The following is a 22,996-nucleotide window of genomic DNA, read 5'->3' as shown; positions in this document are numbered from 1 at the left end:
ACACACACACACACACACACACACACACACTACACATCAGACCTTCAGTTTATTAATTATTGTTCTCTGTATAACTGCAGTTCCTGTTGATTTCATCCTAAACTCTTTTCAGGTCTTTTATCTTTCTTATCTAAATTTTATCTTCCTTATCTTTATTATCATTAGTCTGAAAATGCATTGTGGAATCTTACATAACTCACCTGTCCAGAGGTGCTTACTTTTGCTTCTATGACCTTTCCACCTACATATAATATTATCCAACCAGTTGAACTGACAGAGAAGTTAAACATCTTTGGCTCTGTATTTTTCCTTTCAACTGTTTAATAATGTTGACTCTGAGAACTTTAGCAAACTCCTTCACCTTCTATAAAATTGTTCCTTGATGCATAAAAAGTTGGCAAAAGATGCCTTTTCCAGAAAAGTCAGAATTAAACATATATATGTATTTTATATCCCTGTCCCCATTGTTTTTTAGTTTAAACATATCTTTGTTTATGCTTCTGAATGTGTTTTTAAATGGAACATAACCACTTTCGCTGATTTTTGTACAAATATCTTGCACTTGTTTTTCATTTAGTGGAAGAGTCTTCTTGCAGTAGTTCACTGAAAACTCAACACTTGGATTGTATCCTCTCATGTACTCCACTTTGAATAAAACTGCCTGCCAAATGAACACAATGAGTCTTGTTTTGGCTGAATTTTCTCCCTGGAGTTTTCAACATCCAATCTAACGATGAAGCTTTTCCCAAACTATTACCACAGATGTGTCATATTACAAAGGATCACAATGAGTAATCACAGTGAATGACTGGTAAGAGGAAAAACATCTTAAAAACATTTTGATAATCTATTAAACTGGACTGGACAATGTTGTAATTGTTTGTCTGTATTTTAAATGTGCTTCTGTTGACTGCTTTCAGTTAGTCTCAAATAACAGTTGAGGCTACATTTTGAATGATGTATTTTAATAATGATTTGTTCAATCAGAAATGGACAGACTACCACACTAATAAGAGTCAGAAGAGAGTTTCGTATTTATTTCAGCATATAAAGTTGTGGATGATGGAAGCTGGATGTACACATGATTGCACCTCTGTTTATTTCTTTTCTCATTTGCTATGCTGTGTGTAGCCCAAGTGAGTGTAGTTCAGTGCGATTCGATCTGTTACTGAATGACCTCAATAGAAATGAAAAGTGATCTTGTAATGAAAGTGATGCAGTTTTTGATGCCACCTTGTGGGCTGTTATACAGCTGTACAATCAAGCAAGCTTCAGAAAATGATAAAAGTCGGTTCAACAATTGGTTTTCAAACATAAACAAATGCAGTTGAAATTATATTACATTATACTGTACACAAGAGGATTAGTGAAGTCAGGAACCGATGTTGGTTGAGGAGACCTGGGTTGCCAGTTCACCCCAAAAACATATGAGTATGAAGATGGTACATTTACTGTTTAGTGTATTTTGTTTATATTTTCATATGAATGGTCTATTGTTGATGCATTCAAAATGAAAAATGACTTATTAATAGTATTATTATTATAAATAATAATAATAATAATAATAATAATAATAATAATAATAATAATAATAATAGTGGTAGTAGTAATTTCCTGGACCTCATTGCAGATGTAAGAAAAGTTATAAACAGCTCAATCATATTCCACGCTGCAAATTCATCCGTTACACTGTTTGGTAGATGATATTCTAATTAAAGACTGTAGCCAAATCAGGATATATAAAAATACATTCTGTGTTTGTTCATTTAGTTTCAGTAATGTTTCTCCTTGATAGCCAGCTTGCTGAAACACTGAAGAGCCCAGTAGACTGCCGAAAGAGAAGCAAAAACCTGCAGGAAAAAAATTTTAGGTCAAAATCTTGGCACTGTGTTCATATAAATTATTCAACCATGCTGTGAGAATTTTGTCTGTAACCCTGTAAATACATCACCACAATACTAGACTCATTTTAGAAACAAACAGCACTTTAAGGATTAGAGTTTGCTCATGATCATGAAGAACACTGCAGTTATAAAGTTCCAAATCTATTACATTCCAAAATGTTTACTCATGTGTTTCTGTAACAACTAACATGTAAAAGGCTATTAGGGGAAAAAAAGAATAACAAAAGGTCAACATTAAGACCAAAGAATCTCCCATGATGCAACAGCTCTGTGTCGGGAGGTTAATGGTGGTGGTCACTGAGGAAAGAAGCCAGGAGGTTCTGCCAAAAAGTGTCCCGCATGGAAGCACCGCTCCTCCCCTGTGTTCTAGACCATAAACTGCATCCGTGTTCTTAACTCGGGCCAAAAGCGAATCCTGTCCATCACAACTCCTCTCCTCTGATGGGAAAGAATGAGAGTTTCCTCTGAGCTCCCCAGCTGTTTCCCTCCGAGAGAATGAGAGACAGCCGCAGAGCTTGGAATGTCCCTGTGATTCCCGACCCTCACTACCTGAATCCACCCAGCACGGCCTTACGAGGTCAAAAAATCACCTCAGCGTGAGACGGGAAAAAAACGTTGTAATCAAAGCAGTCTTAGCAGAAAATATGTTAAATTAATAAATGAACTTAAAAAGATGACATTAGAATTATGGTTAAAAAAATGGTTAATTGTATATTATATTATATTATATTATATTATATTATATTATATTATATTATATTATATTAAATTATATTATATTATATTATATTATATTATATTACCAATATTTTAACAATTGTTCTTCAGTACAACAGTACTATTGTTTATTAAAAATAAAAAATAAAAATAATAGTAAAAAGGGTGACATAAAATGGCAGACAAATCTAGAAATTAAAGAGGAACACTACAAATTACCACAGGAAAATTAATAAGCAAAGGACAAAAAGATGCTTCCTGCATTTTTTCTTAATGTGAGATTCACACAGATGTGCTTGTGTTGCTGTGACTGACAGTGAAAGAAAGTATGACATCCTTCCTCCTTAGAGAGCTCAGTGCATTTTGCTTCTTTGTCTTTGTCATATTTTAACACGTTAGAATATTCGAAGTATTCGGGATGTGTTTTGTTGCTGATAGATACACTATAACTAACATGATTTGCTCTAATAATGCTGTAGTCATAGCCATTGTTTATGTGCACACTAAACTTCTCATAGCCGCACACTCAACACTTCGCTCACACATCCATGCAAAACATGCACATATTAAAAAGAAGACAAGGGAAGATTTGTAGAGTAGATGTTGAACTTTGTGTTCAGTCCAGAGTCTCTAGAGAAGCTGCTGAGTGAAAGGAAAGCAAGACTGAAGCACAGCTGTCCGCCCAGTGATATACAGCTCATTATAGGAAGTTTCCATCCTATACTGTCCAACATACACACTGTTTTCAGACACACACACAAACATTAATCTGGATTCCTCAGTTGGATTAAAGAAATCTAATCCAATCTAATCCCTACTCACCACATCTGTAGTGCAGGTGTGACTACAATGGACAAGAATTCCACTGTTTCCACAACTGAGAAAATAATAGAAATCCTGCTTATTTTACTCTAAAGTCACGCTTTATACGATCGTCTAGAATCTGAAAACTCTTAAACTTTTAAACTCAACAATTGCTCCTTGCCATGAGACAGATCTGTACTATATTTAAAAAATAAATAAATAAAACGGAGTTACACAAAATACTAATTCTGGTTAATTACACTTTTGTGAAGTTTCTGTGGTAGCTCTGCACCACAGACAGACAGAAATTAGACCGTCTAAAAATGTATTCCCATTTCCGAACAGACAAATTATACAGATTTAGAATTTGGATGAAGATTTCAAGAAATCATTCTATAAAAATAGATAAGCAGTAGATCAACTGTGAAGGAACAGAGAACAGTGATCAGCTAAGAAAAACTCTGGAGTACTGCTTTGGAGGTCATTTATAAAAAAAAAAAAGGAAAAAAAAGAAACAACAGCAGAATTTGTGCCTCGTCCACATCATAAATTAATTTGACACTAATCACCCTAGCAAGAAAGATGCAATCTAGTTTTATACCCAACATGGACTCACTCAGCATCCTGCATTAAACCCTGTTGATAAACCCTCTATCAGGCATTATAGTAATGACACTTTTTCACACTGGGTAACAATTGAAAGCCAATTAGCCTTATAGCGTACGCTAGTTATAGCTTTCCAGACCATAGACTGTTGTTAAGAAGAAAGTGGTAACTATTTTGAACACCAAGTTCAGTTTTATATTATATGGATCAAGGTCTCAAAGTCCCCCACATGACCAGCAGCGCTCTGAAGCCGTGTCTGCAAAGGATGAATCGGGCCGAAGGAGCTGCGCTGGGCCAAATTAGCCCCACAGCACTTTGATGCAGTAATGACGGAGGCCGCAGCCACGACATACACGTCTCTGTAGACGCTGTGTAAACCACTTCAGTGGGATTCCTGAGAGAAGGACAAAGATGGATGGCTCCCGTGGGACTTGTAAGGGACCTACAGCGGTCGGCTTAGCAAACTAAACCTGTGGCCCAAGCTTACCGAGGCACTTCTCTTACACACACACACACTCACACACACACTCACACACACACACACACACACACACACACACACACACTTTTGTTTGTGTTGACCTTACATGAATATATCGAAATCTAACTCTATCTTTACCCTCAGTAGACAAAAGGACACATTTTAGCTTTTAGTTTTTTTTCCCAATAAAAGCTGTTTCTTATTAATAAAAAAAAGTTTTATTTTGTGGGAACCAGCTAAATGTCTTCACAAGGTCAAAACAGTCAGATATTTAGGTCACTGCTGGACTTTTTTTTAATGTGCAAACAGGATGAAATATTTGCTGTAATTCTATTAATACAATCTAATAGTAGCATATTTTATAATGCAGCTTACTGCTACTTAGTGCTCATTGAGGGGTCTAATGAAGATGCACACATTTACTTTGAACTTTTTTAAGTAGCAGAGTCTTAAGTAAGATGTAATCAGGCTCAAATTACAGTAAGCAGTAAATATTTATGATGAATTCTGCTCACAAAAGTCATCTGCAAATTTACAACACACTAAGTTATATGTTAAATATCTACTATTTAATATCTTAAACTATTTAAACTACTTGGGCTTTAGAAGAACTTTTTATTGTGCACTTGATGAAATATCCAATTCATTAGAAACCTATTATTCAAACCCAGGGCACTTCCTCCCTGTATTATTATATTACTATGGAAAAAGAAAGCAAGCTTCATATTCTGACAAACGGTGGAACATTTAAAAACCTGTAGACTACTTTTGCCTGAAGTGTGTCAGGTGATGTAGAAAGATAAGGCCATGCTGTCCTTAGTGGTGCTTCAGCATGGTGTGACCTTGATAATATTGTTATAACCTTTTCCTTTTAAAATGTATAATTATATTCCTCCCTTGAGAAATGAGGTGCATAAATATTTGATAAAAAAAGATAAGAAAAAAAAAGAAACGTTCCAGGAAGAAACAGTTCTAATCTGTAGTGAAAGATTGCCATCTCTGCATAATGTTACTGATGTACTGATATTTACATCAGTGCACCTTAGTACATGTTTTTAATTTAATTCAATTCAATTTTACTTATATAGCACTTTTAACAATGGGCATTGTCTCAAAGCAGCTTTACAAAAAAATAACATTTCAAAATGAAAATGACAAAGTTGTTAATTGATAACATTTATATTTATATTTATTCCTAATGACTTTTTGGAGGCTTCACAATCATTTAGACAAGTATTATATAGTATATACTGTTTAAATGATCAAACTGGCATACTGTTTGAGACAGCACCGAGGGTGAAAAGTGCTCTTGGTGAGAGCATTGCAAAGTTAAGACTCCTTTCAGAGACAGGTGTATTTTTATTAGCACTGCTCTTAAATTGCTATGAGCTCACCACTCACAGTCTGGAGAGAAGCTCCCTTAATTATTGCTAGGCATGCAACGTCTGGAATTTCTCATATCCCGAACCCTCAGGCATGTGTGACATCACTTATCCGCAATTCAGGCGAATCCACGTGGCTCTTTATAATGCAAGCATATACGTGTAAACAAGAGTGAAAGAGCTTGTGTGGGTGTAAACGTAAGAGCATAAGAGACGCGTGTGCTTGTGTGCTAGAAGTGTGATCTCACCACCTGAGTTTATGGGCAAATCCTGCTGCTTTAATGAGGAGCTCTCTCAATAATGAATACCATCCTGTGGTTTAATAGCCACTATATATATATATCACAAGAAAGACTTATACTCTACTGGCCCTGATATATGACAGCCAAAAGAAAGAAATGCTAAGATTGCACAATTACTACTTATCTTGAACGGTTCTTAGATTATAGCAGGGTTTTCTGTAGACCCATTGACCTGTATAGTTTTGTACACTTGGCAAAATTCATAACTGGAGAATGTTCCAGAAAGCCAAATCATAGAAGCTGAGATTCACAAAAATCCAAACTTTTTCATTCCAAATACAAGGATTAGATCAAATCAAGATCAGTTATTCTGGCAACCTATGTTCTGAAACAAAGCTGGAAAAGATTAAGAGTTTTAAAAGCCTTACCTTGCCTGCAGTATATACTGTATATGCAGAGAACCTGAGAATATGTTAAATTGGCATCGGAAATACTGTGAACATCTTACTTATTCATGTAGTTTATTTATGTATCTTTTAAAAGTTACACTTATTATGTTAATGTTGATGTTAATGTTTTCACATAGTTGACAAAATTTAACATGATGTTTATTTTTATTTCCCTCAAATATGCTTAATATGTGGACCTATCATATAACATATAAATTGTGAAATGGTAAATCATCTTAAAATCATTCAATATATTAATTGTTGGTTCCCTTTTGTTCTGGCTCACTTTTAGTTCCTTGTGCAGTTTCCTTCATAACAAGAGGAGTGCTCCAGTCTGCTTATTTTCTTGCTTAGTACCAATAGCAAAGACCAAAGTCGAAGTTGAGGAAGCACTTAAGGAGCCTAGTCTGAACTGATGCATAATGCCTATAATGACTGATGAATCTTGTGGGTTATATAAATACTGCTATCTATTCATTGTCCTGCCTCTGACACTGTAGGTTGCAGCAGAGAGTAAAGTAAACACCAGACAAGTCTGCAGGGCCCTTTAGGAAGTAAAAGGTAAGCATTGTGGTGGCGGGAACAGAAATGAACGGAAAGCTTAACTAGAAAGGGAAGAGGGGACGACTTCACAACACTAGAACCAAGACTGAAGGAATTGGCATTGGGCCTGAGCGAGATGCAAGCACTGTTTTAGCAATGCAACATTGGAATGAACTGAACATTCGGTGGTTGTCTTGCATACAAAAACAGACCCTGGTGCTAAATCTGAATATTTGTTTCTTATTCTCAATAAGTGAAGTGACCGGGAGAGCCAAAAGACGAATGCTGAAGCATCTGATGCTCAGATTGAACACAAGATTGCAGATACACTGCTTTGATATTAGCATGTTAAAATCTTCTACATGAAAGATTCATGGCTAATGCTGTAAGATTTTCAGAACTTAAGTGGGTAATACATACTAATGCAGACACACATTGAACTACCCAGGGGACGAAAAACTCAGGCAATTGATGAGGGTGGGCAAGCAAGCTCTGAAAGTAAAGAGATACTATTATTCACATATGGGAAAATAATAAATATATAAAGGTGCATATTTGCCTTTAGAGATGTTTAGCTACTGGGCAGATATAGCCAGATAGGGGACACAGTGCAATCTGGCTGTCCTGTGGCTGGGGATTTGCTCAGTTAATGTAACAGCAGAGCAAAATTTGACATGTCTTTGGACAGACTTACACTTCACTTCCTGTGACTGATGTCATCCAGTGTGCTTTGGCACACAACTGTTTAAATCTACAGTTGTTCAATTTGTTGATACCACTGCTATAGATGACACTGCAGTGCATGACAGACTATGTAACCAGTATGTTGATAAGCCAGCATTACACCTGTTATTAATGTTACTGATAGGGCATTTGTGCTCGTCTAATAAAATCAACTTCAACCTGTTCTGAACTGGTAAAAGTATGCTGCTTTTGTTTTAGACAGGCTGGAACAAAATAAAAGATTTCTCTATGCTGTATGTGGGAACTTTTCTCAAAGTCAGACTCTTTTATTTCTTGCAAATCTTCAGGGAAGAAAACGTGGGCGTTTTAGCACCTACGTCTACAGATGTATGGTCTCACATGCACAAAAAAAGGAACAATTTTACTCTCATGTGTAAATCTCATCATCTCTCTCCGGTTAGCCACAGACAGAGCTAATTGATTCCAGAAGTGTTGCCTCTACTTTCAGCAGGCGTTGAGAGAAATGGAGAGATTGGAAAAGAGAAATTAAAGGAGAGAGAAATGGAGGGTTAGAGGTGCTGGGGTAGTAATGAGGGGTCAGTCGCAATCCATAGCCCTGTCGCGAGAGTCAGGAACACATGGCAATTTTATGGTCAATTGGGCCATGCATCTGGGGTTATACATCATAGTGAGGCATAGTGGGAACTGGTGTCAGCTCATGCGCATGCATACACACACACCAACACACACACACTGAGCACACCACAGATGCACACACTAAGACAGAACAGGCGGCTGCATGCTATGTGTATGTGGATATGCTTCATCTATACTGCTTTACAGCTGAACCACACACTCACAAACCCCACACCCACACTTACCATTAAGTCACCTCCCATCACTTGCAGTTACACTAATTAGGGCAATCTGGTGTGACACAACCTATTTTTAAACACTGTTTATTTATATCATATGTGCACGGCTAAGCTGAATTCAAAGAGGAAATGTCTATGTTGTCTCATATATTTTGTATAAAAGTTCAAGATAGTTACCTCTGTTGCAAGTGCCAGTAAAGGCACCGTAGAGCTGATATAACCAAGCCGGTGGAGTGCCAACATTAACAGGCAGCGTGACATCTCCCATGCAACAGCATTAGGACTGAAAAAAATAAATAAAAAGAACAACACACGGTCTTGATTCTAAGGTTGTTGCCCTTTTCTGCAGCATTTGCATGCAAACCACATTCTACCTGAAAATACTGTACTGGCCTTTGCATCATGATTATTTTTTCTACATGGAATATAAATATATGTTAGTATGGTCTGTGAAATCTGGCTCTGACGGTTCATCCACCTCATAACACTCAAAAAAATAAGGTTTTTATTCCTGTTTGTGAAGATATTTTTTGTTTTTCATTTTGTACCTGCGATATTTTCTAAAATATTTTGAAGGCTCATTTACATTCTATAATGTAAACAAATTAGTAACCTATTTTAAACCACCATGACCCAGAGCAGGCAGTTACTAACCGCAAAGATCACTGCACTTTCATGCTAACAGTCAATTTTTGAGCTTATAGTCTAATTGCTTGCTTGCCTCTGCATAATAAAACCACTTATGTGTGAACAGTGTGTGAATAGTGTGCCTCCTATTCATATACTGTATGTATTTGTTTCTGTTTAGAACAGACTTATTCTGCCTCATCCTGAAGTATGGAGTAACTACAACATCAAATATAAATGACTACACTAAACTAAAAAATACATGAAGTTTGATTAAAGATTATCTTTAACTTTGTTAGAAAAGGAACGGAACTGAACCATGGTTTTGGAAAGAATCCAGATGTATAAAAATACAAAATGGACCCAGAATCAATCTTTGAGAGGACACATGAGGTTTCGGGCCAAGTGTTAAAACATTCAAAGACAAAGTTAGCATTACCATATGGGAAAGTGTAATGTCTTACTATGGCCGTTTTGCTCTCATTACTCAACTTACATCAATGGTAACAAGTATCATAATGCTGTATTTTGCACATATCATTTTTCAAAATGTTTTGTTCCTAACAATCTCCATTCTTGACAAAGCACAACATAAAATCTCAGTACCTTTGGTCCATGATATACCCGAGGGTGGTAAGTGTGAGTAATATGTATCCAGTGATAAGCAGCACAGTTGTCTGAGACAGCATCTAGAGAACCAAGCAAATACAAGAACAATATGCTCTCAATGCAACACTAGTGAATATCAATTCAGTTGTTCCAATTCACCTCCAAATCCCACCCACAACCTCCTTATGTTTATGTTCGTGACCCTTTAATTTAAACTAGGCAGGGAAAATCCCATTAGGGAAGGTATTATGAACACCAGTGAACATGAGGTGCACAGACAACTGCATCTAATTCTGTTCGACCTCTAAACTTACAGTACATACTGTAGGCCTCCCTCTGTTATAGATACATGGATGACATTTGGTGGATGTTTTCTCTCTAAACCTCATATGCAAGGGCCGTCGAAAAGATTTCTCTCCTGGGTACAGTACAAGTCCTCACAGCTTAGACTCTCCTTTAGAAGTGAACACATTTAGTGCAGCTGAGGTATCAATGTTGTATAATACAGAAGAGTTACTGTGAATTTTTCTTCTATTGTTTTTCGGAAGCAAATTAGTATTATTAATTATAATTTTTAATGACAACATACTACTAAAAAGGTCTTGGAATATCTCTGCACATTTACCATCAAATAAAGCATAAATCTGAATCAGGAAAAAAAAATATTTTTTTTTCCTTCAACAAAAATCACTGTTGATATCTCAAAAAGAAGTTATTAGACTACTTGCTGATTATCGTAGATGATAACTATGCATTATATATATATATATATATATATATATATATATATATATATATATATATATATATATATATATTATATATATATATATATAATTATATAATTATATATATATATATAAAACTATGCATAACACAAATAACCACCTAGTTAACTCCTAGTAAGCCAGGAGCTTAGTTTACACTGAAAGACATTCACCTTGTCATGTTGTAATGAACTATTTACAATTCACCAAACCTAAAATATAACACTCGTTGAGTAGCTGAGCATGTACTGGTTACCACATCACCCACTATTAATTTGTATATTGGGTATATATTTTTCTCAACTTCCAATATCAGTATGGTCAGAATTATATTGACAATGTAAGTTCTCCAACAGAAAGCTAAGATTAAGATTAAAAAAAAATAATAAAAAATATATATTTGTAAGGGCTTAATAATATAACAGTAAAAATAATTTATTTGAAAAGAGCATTAGGGTGGCTTCTCATACATGAACCACATCAGATGTTTATGCTCCATAAGATCATCGCTAGGAAGCTGATATTTCTTGAATTACAGATGTGTGACATTGCCCAGGTCTCGGAGGGAGCTTTGTGAAACATTTGTGAGTCAGTTCTCTAAGGTCTGGATTATGTTTTCAAAATCCTTTCACCATGCTAGTTTTTTATTTGTCCCACTATCCTATTTCAACAATAACACCAAGCCAATGTGTAGAAAAAGTTAAACCATCCAGGTATTTTCTTAGTCACTGCATTAACCGTCACACTGTTTGTGTTTCTTCTCTTCCAAAGGCAAAGATTAAGTTACTACCATTATTGTCCTCACTACTATTAATTCTGTACAACAAAGTGCAAACTAATCTACACTGTTGTTTCTGCCCAGTTAAGCAGTTAGGGTTTCAGCAGTGGTCACTTTTCTGCAAACTCAACAATTAACGGGAAGTCAAGCAACTAGCAAGATTGATGGTCTCATGTGGCTGATGCAGTTCAGAGTTAACGCCAAGTCCTAAAATTAAATGTTTTTCTAGCTTTGATGTACCACTAAGCTGTGCTGTAGCATCACTTGTCAGTGCAAATAAATTGGCATGGTACATAGAGGTATAAATACACACTTTGACATTATTTATTGCTTGGCCCAAGGGCATTACTTAGTTATTTTCTCTAGAAAACCTGATGGATGCAACAGGAAAGTTTTTCAGGCGATGGGAAATGGTTGACTTGGCTCTAAGAAAGTTTGTATTGGTTGTTGGACCACCGGCAGCTGTTTTATTGGTTGGTGGCAGGAGGGAGGCAGGGGGAAAGAGGGATCTAGAGAATTCTCAGCGAGGCACCATCGAGAGAACACCACAGAGGTAGGAATGACAGGAAAGATTGGCTGTTTCATTTCAGCGGGGAAGCAGGGTGGATCCATGAAGTTTGGCTAACCAAAACTATGCCTAGGGAACATACACTTCCAATGATACCAACAGGGGATGTCTGGGTCATTGTTATGGAGGTGGAGAAAGATAACAGGCGAAGTTGTCTGTCCATATGCTATATGAAAAGCTGTATAATTGGGATAATTAGAGGGAAAGCCTGAGATGTCTGTGGTTTTATAACAGGCCTAATGTTATTATATTAAGATCAGAGTAAATTAAAAGCTTTAAATGAACCGTTAAAGACGATGAAAGATTTTCATGGGCATAAAAGCCTTAGCAAAGACAATTGATACTCTTTCAACTATCAACATTTAAGGTAAACCAAGGACATTTATATCTCTGTGATGTAATATATATTCTTTTGTCACTTACTTGTTCTGTTTCAAATAAGTTGTTATAATTGAGCAGTACAAGAAGGAACTGCACATGCACATAAGCCTGAAGTACAGTTGACCATTCTGGGTTGTGAGGAACCTCCTTTCCTGTGACCTGAAAAGATATAGCATATTTGAACGATATTTCAGTAACAGTTCATTAGTTCTGTGTCCTTCGTCACTATGCAATGAAAATTAAAGGCTGTCTTCCACCAAGCATTTTGTGAACTTGGTAGCATGCCAGTATTCATAAATTTGAGGATATAAATAATCAGCTGCTGCTATGATATTGTAGGAGTGTTATGAGAATTCAAACTGATATGTGCACATCAACATGACTGTCATATTTAGTGAGTATTGGGGCGTTAGCTAAGTAGAGTTTGCTGAAAGAGAAAAACCTGTTATTTTCATCAAGAAATAATATGGTATAATGGTAATATATTAGAATACTACAATATATTACAGAGAAAGATTGTCATGTCTAGTCACTACAAGACACAGATGAGTAAATGAAATACAATACAATAACCAAGAGTAAAGTAATAAAATACACAGAAATATACCAGACACCACTATCCATGCACACATTAGCAATTATTATCATCTGTTTAACCAAATCATCCGGATAACAGTGGTGGCTCAAGCAGTTAAGGCTCTGGGTTGTTGATCGGAGAATTGGGGTTTAAGCTCCAGCTACGACAAGCTGCCACCATTGGGCCATCATGTCTTAAGTAATGGCGTTTGATGATTCTGAGATGTCTTTATGACTATTGTACAAATGTTTTGCCAATTCCTCAGATTTCCATGATACATTACTGTAACAGGTAGCTCAGCAGCTCTGTATAACATAATATACAGTATTTTGATATCACAGTTAGGGTCACAGCTATAATAGATTTCTGAGAAATGCATGAGTTACATGATTTTCATGTAAGGTGTGGTCACTACAGTGCAGATAAATCCCCAGTATGCAAAAACAAATATCAAAACTTGTTTTTATCACATTAACGTTGACTCATATCCAAGTTTAGGTCTTGGTGTACAGTATCACTCGGCAAAGGTATGAAAATTCAGCCCGGATGGAATACCATTCCCATCCTTCACACACATTCATACATACACACACACACACACACACACACACACACACACACACACACACACACACACACAAGCACACAAACCTGTATCAATCCACCAGTCTACATGTTTTTGGACAATGAAACCAAACCAGAGGAAGAAGCATACAAAAGTAACCCAAGCCCCTGGAGCTGGGAGGTAGCAATACTATTGTTCATTAAATAACAAATAAGTCTTTCATAAGAAAAAAAAAGTTGGAGAAACTTTCTGGCTGTCAGCACAACATTCCTAAATATGTTCTGAAAATGTCAGTATAACAAAAGCACACACAGAGAGAAATAGTTTAAAGAATCAGGACTATTGATGTAAGTACATGTGAAGCTCTACTATAAGGCCCCCATGAAAAGGAGGCTAATTGGATCCAGATGTTCCAGTCAGTTCAGGTGTGGGTCTGACCTCTACAACCATATAAAAACCCATCATTTTTGTTAACCGGCTTCCATAGCATAGGGAATCTGGAGAAAAAACCCTTAGGTTCAAGCTTATTAGAATAGAAAGGGTCACAAAATACTTTTAGAAACCTGGACCTCCAGCAGTAGTTCAGAATTGTGATTTCTCTCCTTAAGAACAGATGACCTTGAAGAATATTGTAAGCACATGCTGTAGAAATTTTAAACAAGTAACAAGAACCCTATTAGGCTCTGTAAGCATCACTTGCACGTAACCACACAGGAAGCCATTGCTTTCTAAGAAAACTCTGAAGACCACCTGGATGTTCTACCTCACTATTTGAAAAAATCTTCTATGAACAGACAAGTTGAGGTTTTTGGTTAACGTACATAGTGTTGCTTTGGACTGTTAGTAGCATTAAATATATGAATTTGAGAATCATGGATGAGGTAAAACAGTGTAGAACTGCATTGAATGAACTGTAAATACTACATGACCCAAGCTGTATTTACACTTTAGCTGACACTGTATTTACAAAAGAATTTCTTTTGTACGAAGCAGGGGAACACAGTGTGGCGGCGGAGATGTGGTTGAGAGTTGGGTATGGGTGGAGCGAAGGTGGTTAGAACCATCAGGTAACCCATAATTACTCTCACCTGTGACTTATTGTTGGGGTCTTACTTTGTCTTTGTGTCTTTGTGCTTTCAGGCTTTGCCATAATCACAGAGAGAGAGAGAGCGAGAGAGAGAGAGAGAGAGAGAGAGAGAGACAGAGAGAGAGAGAGAGAGAGAATGCTGCAAGTTTTTCTGTCGAGCTGTTTAATTGACAAACAGGAGTACATAATTTGGCTCTATTACATGTTGAAAAGATTTTCATTTACTAAAGGCAGATAAAGGAGCATTTAAAGAAGTCATTTCTTAACAAAAATCATTAACATTGTGTTAAAGTCTCTTAAAATGTCAAATTTAGATATTTGAGCATACTTTTTTGGAGGATATTTAAAACAAAAACAACAAAAGCAGCAATCATATGTTATTGATCATAAATTATTCCACAGATAAATTTTGCATGCGTTATAAATATTAATAACCTTAGATTCATTTTTATGATTCTTAAGACACTTTCCTTTGTAGTTGCCTTTGGGTTTGACCTACTGGCTCCAGCAGCTCACTGCTCTGTTTTCCCTCAAAACTCAACTCCTCCAGCACAAACCTCCCTCCTGAACAGGAGTATGAACAGGCACAGCCCAGCTCTCCCAGCCCAGCACCTTTCAAGGTATTTCAGTCAAACTCCAGCACTCACCACATGCTCTCTATCACCAGGCTCTCTTTAGGGCTGCTTTAATTGCAGCATGAGGGGGAAAAAAGAGGCTTTGTTTCATGTGTGAAATAAGAACGGCTAAAAATGTGCCACACACACACACACACACACACACACACACACACACACACACACACACACACACATCGCCATTTCAAAGCAAACCGCCACAGCTCCTGATGGAGGGACTTCAATCCTGTGTTGTGGGCCTGGCTTTTAAAGACATGTGAAAATTGAGCTTATTGTGCTTCAAAAGCATGTGAGACTTTTTTGGCACTCGGCTGTACTTGTAAAGTGTGTCATTTTTTATTAAGAGTCATTGTCAAGTCTTTTTTCTGTCACTGAAATTGTAGGCAGTGGATAGCAAACAAGATATAAACATTCAAGAATAGCAAGATTTCTCAAGCTAATTTAAGCTTGAATTCACCACCAAACTGCCCTTCAACAGTAATTAAGCCAGGAATAAAATCGACAACAAGCTAGCGTGCTACAGCCTGACGTGCTGCATAGCTGTGTTACTGCTACCACCCTGAAGTTGATCATTTTCCAGTAACAGCACCTAATAAAAGGTTTAACTCCGCTTATATAAGAGCAATTTTCAAACAGTGACACTTTTATTTATTAAAGAATAGTTTTTAAATCTGTATAGTTATATTTAATGTTGTGGACCATCCACAAAACAGGTTTCTGTTATAAATCATGTTATGGCAGCTATAATTAGACACTCTTGAAGTTTGTAAAGCTTGTCTTGAACAGGGTAACTAAAATACAAAATCCTGTCTTGAGTACTGTCCCATGTTTACTGTATCTCAGACTGCTACAAAGGGCTGACAAGGAAGACTCCTTCATTGTCAATAAAAAAAAATCATATAAACAATCATATATAATAATCATTAATTATTATATGGTTTAATGAAGCATCCATTATACAAGTACCTGCGTAAGTTGTTACTACAAAAACAATAAAATATCAGAAAAATCCCATTATTAGCGATGTATTGCATTGTAGACTAATCTTTTTGTCACAGTCGCTGCTAGAAAATGTTAATCAACAACCTCTGACCAATCAGAATCGAGAACAGAGCTATGATATAAGCTCCTTAAAAGCATATAAGCTTTTTAAGCTACTTAAAAAAAACTTAAAGATAACTACATTTAAAACTTTTGTCCTTTATGAATGCCATTCGGTCTACTACCGTTTGTGTGAATGAAGAATTTATTGTATAATTAGAGACATAGGGTATACGATAAAACCAAGATGTCGCCAACCTCTGGTAGATCGTCGGGATCTCCTAGCCTCGGTTTGCCCGGTGTCCATCCTGGTCCGTTAAAGATAACAGACAGCTTGTTTGTAATACCATCAGCATTGAGGAACTGGTGCCACAGGTATACGTAGTACTCAAACTGCAGAAAGAAAACATGGCAGAAACAAAACCCTTATGATTTGAGGAACTCATTACACAGGGGCATATGTGTAACAAAAACTCACAGTGAGATTGTTTACATGAGAAATGTAATCTCATAGCTGCAAGAAAACAAGTTCTGGCAATAAGCTGTTTATTGTTGCTACTAGAACTGAAAGTGGATTTACACAGTAACGCTCTGTTCAAGTACTTTAATAAAACGCTGACAAAGTAAAAGTGAAAGGTAGTCTAAATAACTGAGTAGGAATAAATATTATACACAGGGAAAACTATTAGAGTTATTGATAACCAACATGAACAGAAACTTTAATGTGTTTGTCATTAAGCCTGTTGAGTTTGAGTCTGAAACCAGTTCAGTTTTTTAGTGTTGTATCTTATTGAGTATGTTATCCTGGTGGTAAAAATCCTAAAAAATTCCCTTTCTGTCCTGCATTTGTTTTTCTGTATATGAACTAAAAAAAAATATGATGATGTCATGTATAAACTTGTATATGGTTCCCCTACATTTTCCTTGTACTTTCCTATGCCGAAGTCCTGTATCATATTATCTGACTATACAAAGTTAAAAAGCTCTGCTGATAGTCCAGTATTGCTGCATTTTGGTGGAGGCTTGAAAATTTGTCAGTTGCATTAGTTTGGGTGGAGTAGTAAAGCCCCCTGAGGGAAATGTTGTGTCAATGTGTGAGTTATAGCTTAGGGTTATTAGGTTCTTCAAACAAAAATGTATGAGAAACACTATTGTTACTACGTTTGACATCGAATCCAGTGTCTAAGTGTTTCATGCTACAGATAAGATTGCGTTTGTCGTTCGCCTCCAAGGGAAAGTGCAGAGAAAATAATCAAAGGCAAATTGCACATGGTTTCTTGCCGACACTCCTGCCTCTCTTGTTTAAAGTGTACTACTAATGTTATGGTTATGGTGTAGCTTTTCCACTGGTGGGAGAACTCACAGCTCATATTTACATTAAGCATTGCACTCTGAAACGCTGAGCTAAAAGTCACTGGGCAAGAACTCATATGGCTCACGGAAAACAGGGCACGGATTCAAAAAATTATTTCTATAAAGGTTGATTTGTGGTAACGTACCTCAACAGACAGAATGTCGAAAGTGTTGATGGGGTGTGTGAGTCCATAGATGACTTTATCATCTTCTGGAGCAAAGGTTCCTACAAGAGAGCATTGATAATGCACTGATAAATACTTCACTTTTATATCTTGCTTTAAACATACTGTATATGAAAAGCAGATGATGAGATATTTTATTTCAGTTTTTTTTTTTTGTATCTGAGTCTTTTGCACTACATGCATACAGACAAACTGATATTTTATTATATTACAACAGATTAATAATTCAATGTATGTGAAAAATTACATTTAGAGTGCACTACATGTTGTCTGGTGATTATCTCAAGCAGTCTTTAACTGTCATCTTCCTAACATTCGTCACACTCTTTGCAATCACAAAACTCTGGACAAGTCTACTTAAGGCAATAGAGTGTTTTCGTATTTAGCTCCTAAACTTTGGATTCACCTTCCTGACAGTGTTCAGGGCTCAGACACATTCTCTCAGTTTAAATGTAAACTAAAGACATATCTCTTTATCCAGACATATACATGATACAGCCCATAACCTTGTGCTCCAGTACATCTGATCAAATCATGTATCATAAATCATGTAATGCTTGCGAATATTATGAACAGCAGTTCATATGCTAATTCCACTTCACTTGCTTCCTTTTTCTAAGCATCCCAAGGCACCAGCTCGAGTTGGATTCCACTTCATGAAGATTTCAGACATTCAAAGAGAAGATGCCAACTGCATGTGGTCTATAAAGACAGCCATCTCCTAATCTGTAAACAATTGTCTGACTGCATATGACTGTAGAAAGTACATCATTCATAATAACACTCTCTGGTGTTATAACAGTTTAAAATCACACCCTCCAGTGTCACCCAAATGATGATGAAGTTCCCTTTTGAGTCTGGTTCCTCTCAAGGTTTCTTCCTCTTCCATCTAAGAGACTTTTTCCTAACCACAGTAGCCACAGTCACCTCAGACTTGCTCATTGGGGATAAATACAAACATATTTGTCTAATATTTATTCATATTTATTCATATAATTACTATTTCTACATATGTCTTATATTAATCTAGAACTTTTTGTACTAAATTTCTTATGTTCTGTAAAGCTGCTTTGAGACAATGTCCTTTGTTAAGCCTTGGCAGTGCACCGTTTGAGTCTACTGTATAGTTGCATGGAGCCAGAATAAGAATTAAGCACTCTAGTCTACCACATACACAAACTCTTACCAAACATTCGGTCCCAAACAATGAGCGTTCCTCCATAATTCTTATCAATACAGTAACGGTTTCTCCCTGAAAAATGCAAACAGAATAAACAAGGAACAAATCACTAAAGCTGACATTGTTTGGTATACAGTGATTACAACAGCAAAATATAAACCAGCTCATGCTAAATGAAATATGAAAAGTGCTCTACTGTGGGTGTAACTCACCATGATGAACTCTGTGATGACTAGGCGTATTTAGGATCCACTCCAGAGGACCGAGATCCTTGACGATCTAATGAGAAAAAGTAGTTTAAAAATACTTGTGTGTCTTATATTAATAAACAGTGCTTCTAGAATGTGATTGTTTAGTGTCATGTAATCAAGTGGCTGAAAAGAAAAAACATCCAGCCTGGGGGTATCATGCAGTGCCAGCTGTTGCTAAACAGTTTTAGCTTGTGAAGCACACATGTGATTAATCTCTCCTATTGATTGCCTTGTCTTTGTTTTGGCCAATAATACTGAGGAGGAATTGTGCAGGACCCAAACGCTTGCATGGTTCACATATTTGCTAATGGATTCTGACACGAAACATCATTAATATTATGTGTTTTCTTGTCTGATGAGCTTGCTTGAAGCTCTGCTAACTATGGAAAGGGAAAAGTAGCCAGATTTCCACATGGAAAGAACAATATAGATTAGAAGTAAAGCAAACACAAAATTGGAGGGAATTAGTATGGATTTAAGATTAGGCCCAAAAGCTGTTAAGTTCCCTCTTCCCAGCCCATGTATATATATGCACAATGCATACACACATGCAGACAGATGCACACACGTGTACTCCCACACACACACACACACACACACACAGACACACACACACAAACAGTTTAATTTCCCATTACACCAATCCATTTTAACTTGATCTCTATAGTTACTAAAGTTATATGTTACACAGGTGTTTAGTTTGCCCTCAGGTGTTTGAAGGAAATAATGATTTTGATGGATAAATGTAAACCTGCTGAGGTCTAGATTTAGCTGGGGATTGTGCAAGTGAACATGATTTTTCAGTGGATCATTATTTCTCTATAATGACTGGTCTGGCTCCAGCTCAATTTCTTCTTGAATGAAAAAGGTTGCTCGCCACTTAGCCGCGGCTTTAACGCTGGATTATGCCTGGGAATTTCAAGCCAATAAATTACATAACATCAAAAAAGCTCATAAAAAAGGCATAAATTATATCCTTCAGGAACCTGCGGATGTGAAGACTGTTTTCACTAATGGTGCTCTAAAAGATGGAAATGATTCCAAATCCATTCCTTCTAAACGACTCCCCAAATGACTCCCCCAAACTGTAAAACCAATGGGCCAATGTTCACTCAAATGGCAAGGGTATGGTTATGCTTCTGTTTGGAATATTTCATAAAAGCTTATTATTTCTTTTTGAACATAGGTTTTAAACCTGGAAAGTGATACATAAAGTAGGTTTTTTGTGGTGGATGAAGCGTTGAGACAGTGAAAGTAAACCGTTAGCCTCAGTTCATTATCGGATGCCTTTTTCACTGTATACACTGTGCTTGAAACTATATCATGGGGCTATATGTTGCAAATTCTCTGAGCTAAACTCTTAAATGTGATTGATGGATAGATTTACCTCAGTGTGGATCCAAAACTGATAGAGCAAATTAAACTGAATGTGCACAGCAAAGACCGACGGTGGAACGATCAATGCCATGGGGAGGTAGAACACCTGAGAACACATAATCAAAACAAATAAAATAACTTTATAAACTAATAATCTTTAGGACCAGTATACACTTACAGATTTAAAACAGATTTTACTTTTCTTTATACAATTTTGCATAAACCTAGTCTGCCCTATATCATTAAATTTAATTTAGTAGAAATAAAAATAGATATTTTTCCATTCTAAAATGCAGCTGAAAGAGTCGGGCATGCAGTTAAACAACTTAAGAGAAGACATTAGGTTTCCACTTAACATAAAGGCAGCAGAAGAAACCAAGGTCACTTAGAGGGAAAAAAAGGAGCATTTCAGAAACTGTGGATTTCCTCAGGTACAACATGGAATACTGCAAATTAAGCAGCAGTACAACAGGTGGAAACATCTTTCTGATAGAGAATTTTTGAAGACAATAACTCATATAACTCATATCCACTGTGTACAGGTGAGTAAAAAAAATCTTAGAATCACATGTTGAACCTTAATGAGGACGAGCTTCAATAACAGAACACCACATCAATTTCAATTCCTACTAACATGTGTATGTATATTAAATCTGTACTTTCTACAAGTACTTTCTAGATTGATGTTCATTAAACAACATTATTAATGGCATCATATACAAACTTAGCTGCACAGATGTCCATTCTTACATGTACAGTACATTCGGATCTGAGCTGAAGGAATCAGTTACCTTAGTACAGAAATGTTGTGCATCAGTTATACAGTGGATTTGTGTTGGAATAATAATAACAATAATAATAATAATAATAATAATAATAATAATAATAATAATAATAATAATAATAATAATAATAATAGTGTGATATTGCCTATCATAGTCTATATAAACTTATGTATATTATCTGTATATACACTGTGTATTATCTCGGTTTTTGTTGTACATACAATGTACATAATGCACACATTTGCACAGCATATATAATAATATTCACATGCACATAATATATTTATGCACATTCTATATGCCATTCCTTTATTTGTTTGTTGTACATGTATATTTATATTTATCTTCACTTATTCCTATGCACATTGTTCTACTATTTGCACTTCTGGTAGATGATCTATCTATCTATCTATCTATCTATCTATCTATCTATCTATCGTGTGCTATTCAAGTAATTTGATGGAAAAATCAGTACACTAAAACCACTGTGTAAATGCGTAACAAAATTTTTTTGTGTATTGTGTTCATACAGTACACTAAAAACTAAGTAGAAAGTGACTGCATGCAATACAATGCACTATATAATAAAACAGGAAGAAATCCAGACAATACAGTGGGCTCTAAAGGAGAGTCTCTAGCAGATGGTAATTGTTACCCATGAAGCAAACTGCTGTGTTACGGATTGCCGAAGTGCTGTGGTCAGGTTGTAGTACTCAGAGCTGTGATGAACTTGATGAGCAGCCCACAGGATATTAAGCTCTACAAAAACACACACATACACAATTATGCGTTTTCACCAAAACACATGTCAGAACACCTACAGTAACTGTGAATGACAGAGGAGAGAAAACCCCAAAGTCAAACTACAGTATATCTTCTGATTTTGTGTTTGCTTTGGATAGAAACTATGACCTCTGCCTTTGCTGCTGGTTGTGTGAACGAGTAAAAAGTGAGCCAGTTCTTAGTGTTGCCACTGAAGTGTAATAAGCTTCAGTGAAGGGCACAAAAGCAAGCACTCAGTTGTAACACTGTAGTGTATAATCTGCATTTTGTAAGGGCTTCCGCAACATTAATCTCTCTGAATTGGCCCTCATTCTTGGATCCACAAAATCACGCCTGCTAAGTTTCAAAGGATCTTAAGAGCTGTCCCCAGACCACCCAGATGGCTCTGTGAAGCTTTAGCACTGCACAATGGGCTGGGAAAAGACATTTAAATTAAATTCAATTTTCAGCTGAATACTTTAACTTTAACTTCTTCCAAATAATAGTAAGGTTTTACAGAATTATAATATTCACAAAGTTTTGAAGATTGCACTTTGAGCTGTTCATGTCATCCCATTCAGAAATTAGTCATTTTTATGGCAATGAACACAATGTCAAAATGGATGCACTAATCCCAGTGATGATGTGGCAATGTATGGGTTCTATTTCTAAATGGACAAAGCAAAAAATCCTTATAGGTGCTAGCTGAAAACCTGCCACAGGTTCAGTATACACCTGGACTTTATTAATCTTCATGTCATAGTGTCTGGATTACTTACGT

At 36.3% G+C, this 22,996-nt stretch overlaps 1 protein-coding gene across 1 annotated transcript in view; it reads right to left on the bottom strand.

The window, feature by feature from the left end:
* Window positions 1-944: 944 nt before the first annotated feature.
* Window positions 945-22,996, bottom strand: part of agmo (alkylglycerol monooxygenase) — a 41,568-nt gene continuing 19,516 nt past the window's right edge. The window contains exons 4-13 of the mRNA XM_060888371.1: window positions 22,109-22,212; window positions 20,679-20,774; window positions 19,253-19,319; window positions 19,047-19,112; window positions 17,822-17,901; window positions 16,581-16,715; window positions 12,460-12,576; window positions 9,921-10,003; window positions 8,865-8,970; window positions 945-1,850 (exon numbers count right to left, since the gene is read on the bottom strand). Of these exons, the coding sequence (XP_060744354.1) occupies window positions 1,773-1,850; window positions 8,865-8,970; window positions 9,921-10,003; window positions 12,460-12,576; window positions 16,581-16,715; window positions 17,822-17,901; window positions 19,047-19,112; window positions 19,253-19,319; window positions 20,679-20,774; window positions 22,109-22,212 (932 nt within the window). The 3' untranslated portion in view covers window positions 945-1,772. The remainder of the gene's footprint in view (window positions 1,851-8,864; window positions 8,971-9,920; window positions 10,004-12,459; window positions 12,577-16,580; window positions 16,716-17,821; window positions 17,902-19,046; window positions 19,113-19,252; window positions 19,320-20,678; window positions 20,775-22,108; window positions 22,213-22,996) is intronic.

The sequence above is a fragment of the Tachysurus vachellii genome, chromosome 15 (assembly GCF_030014155.1).
Source record: "Tachysurus vachellii isolate PV-2020 chromosome 15, HZAU_Pvac_v1, whole genome shotgun sequence".
Classification (NCBI taxonomy): domain Eukaryota; kingdom Metazoa; phylum Chordata; class Actinopteri; order Siluriformes; family Bagridae; genus Tachysurus; species Tachysurus vachellii.
The sequence above is the reverse complement of the archived record's forward strand: the minus strand, read 5'-3'. Positions and strand labels throughout refer to the sequence as shown.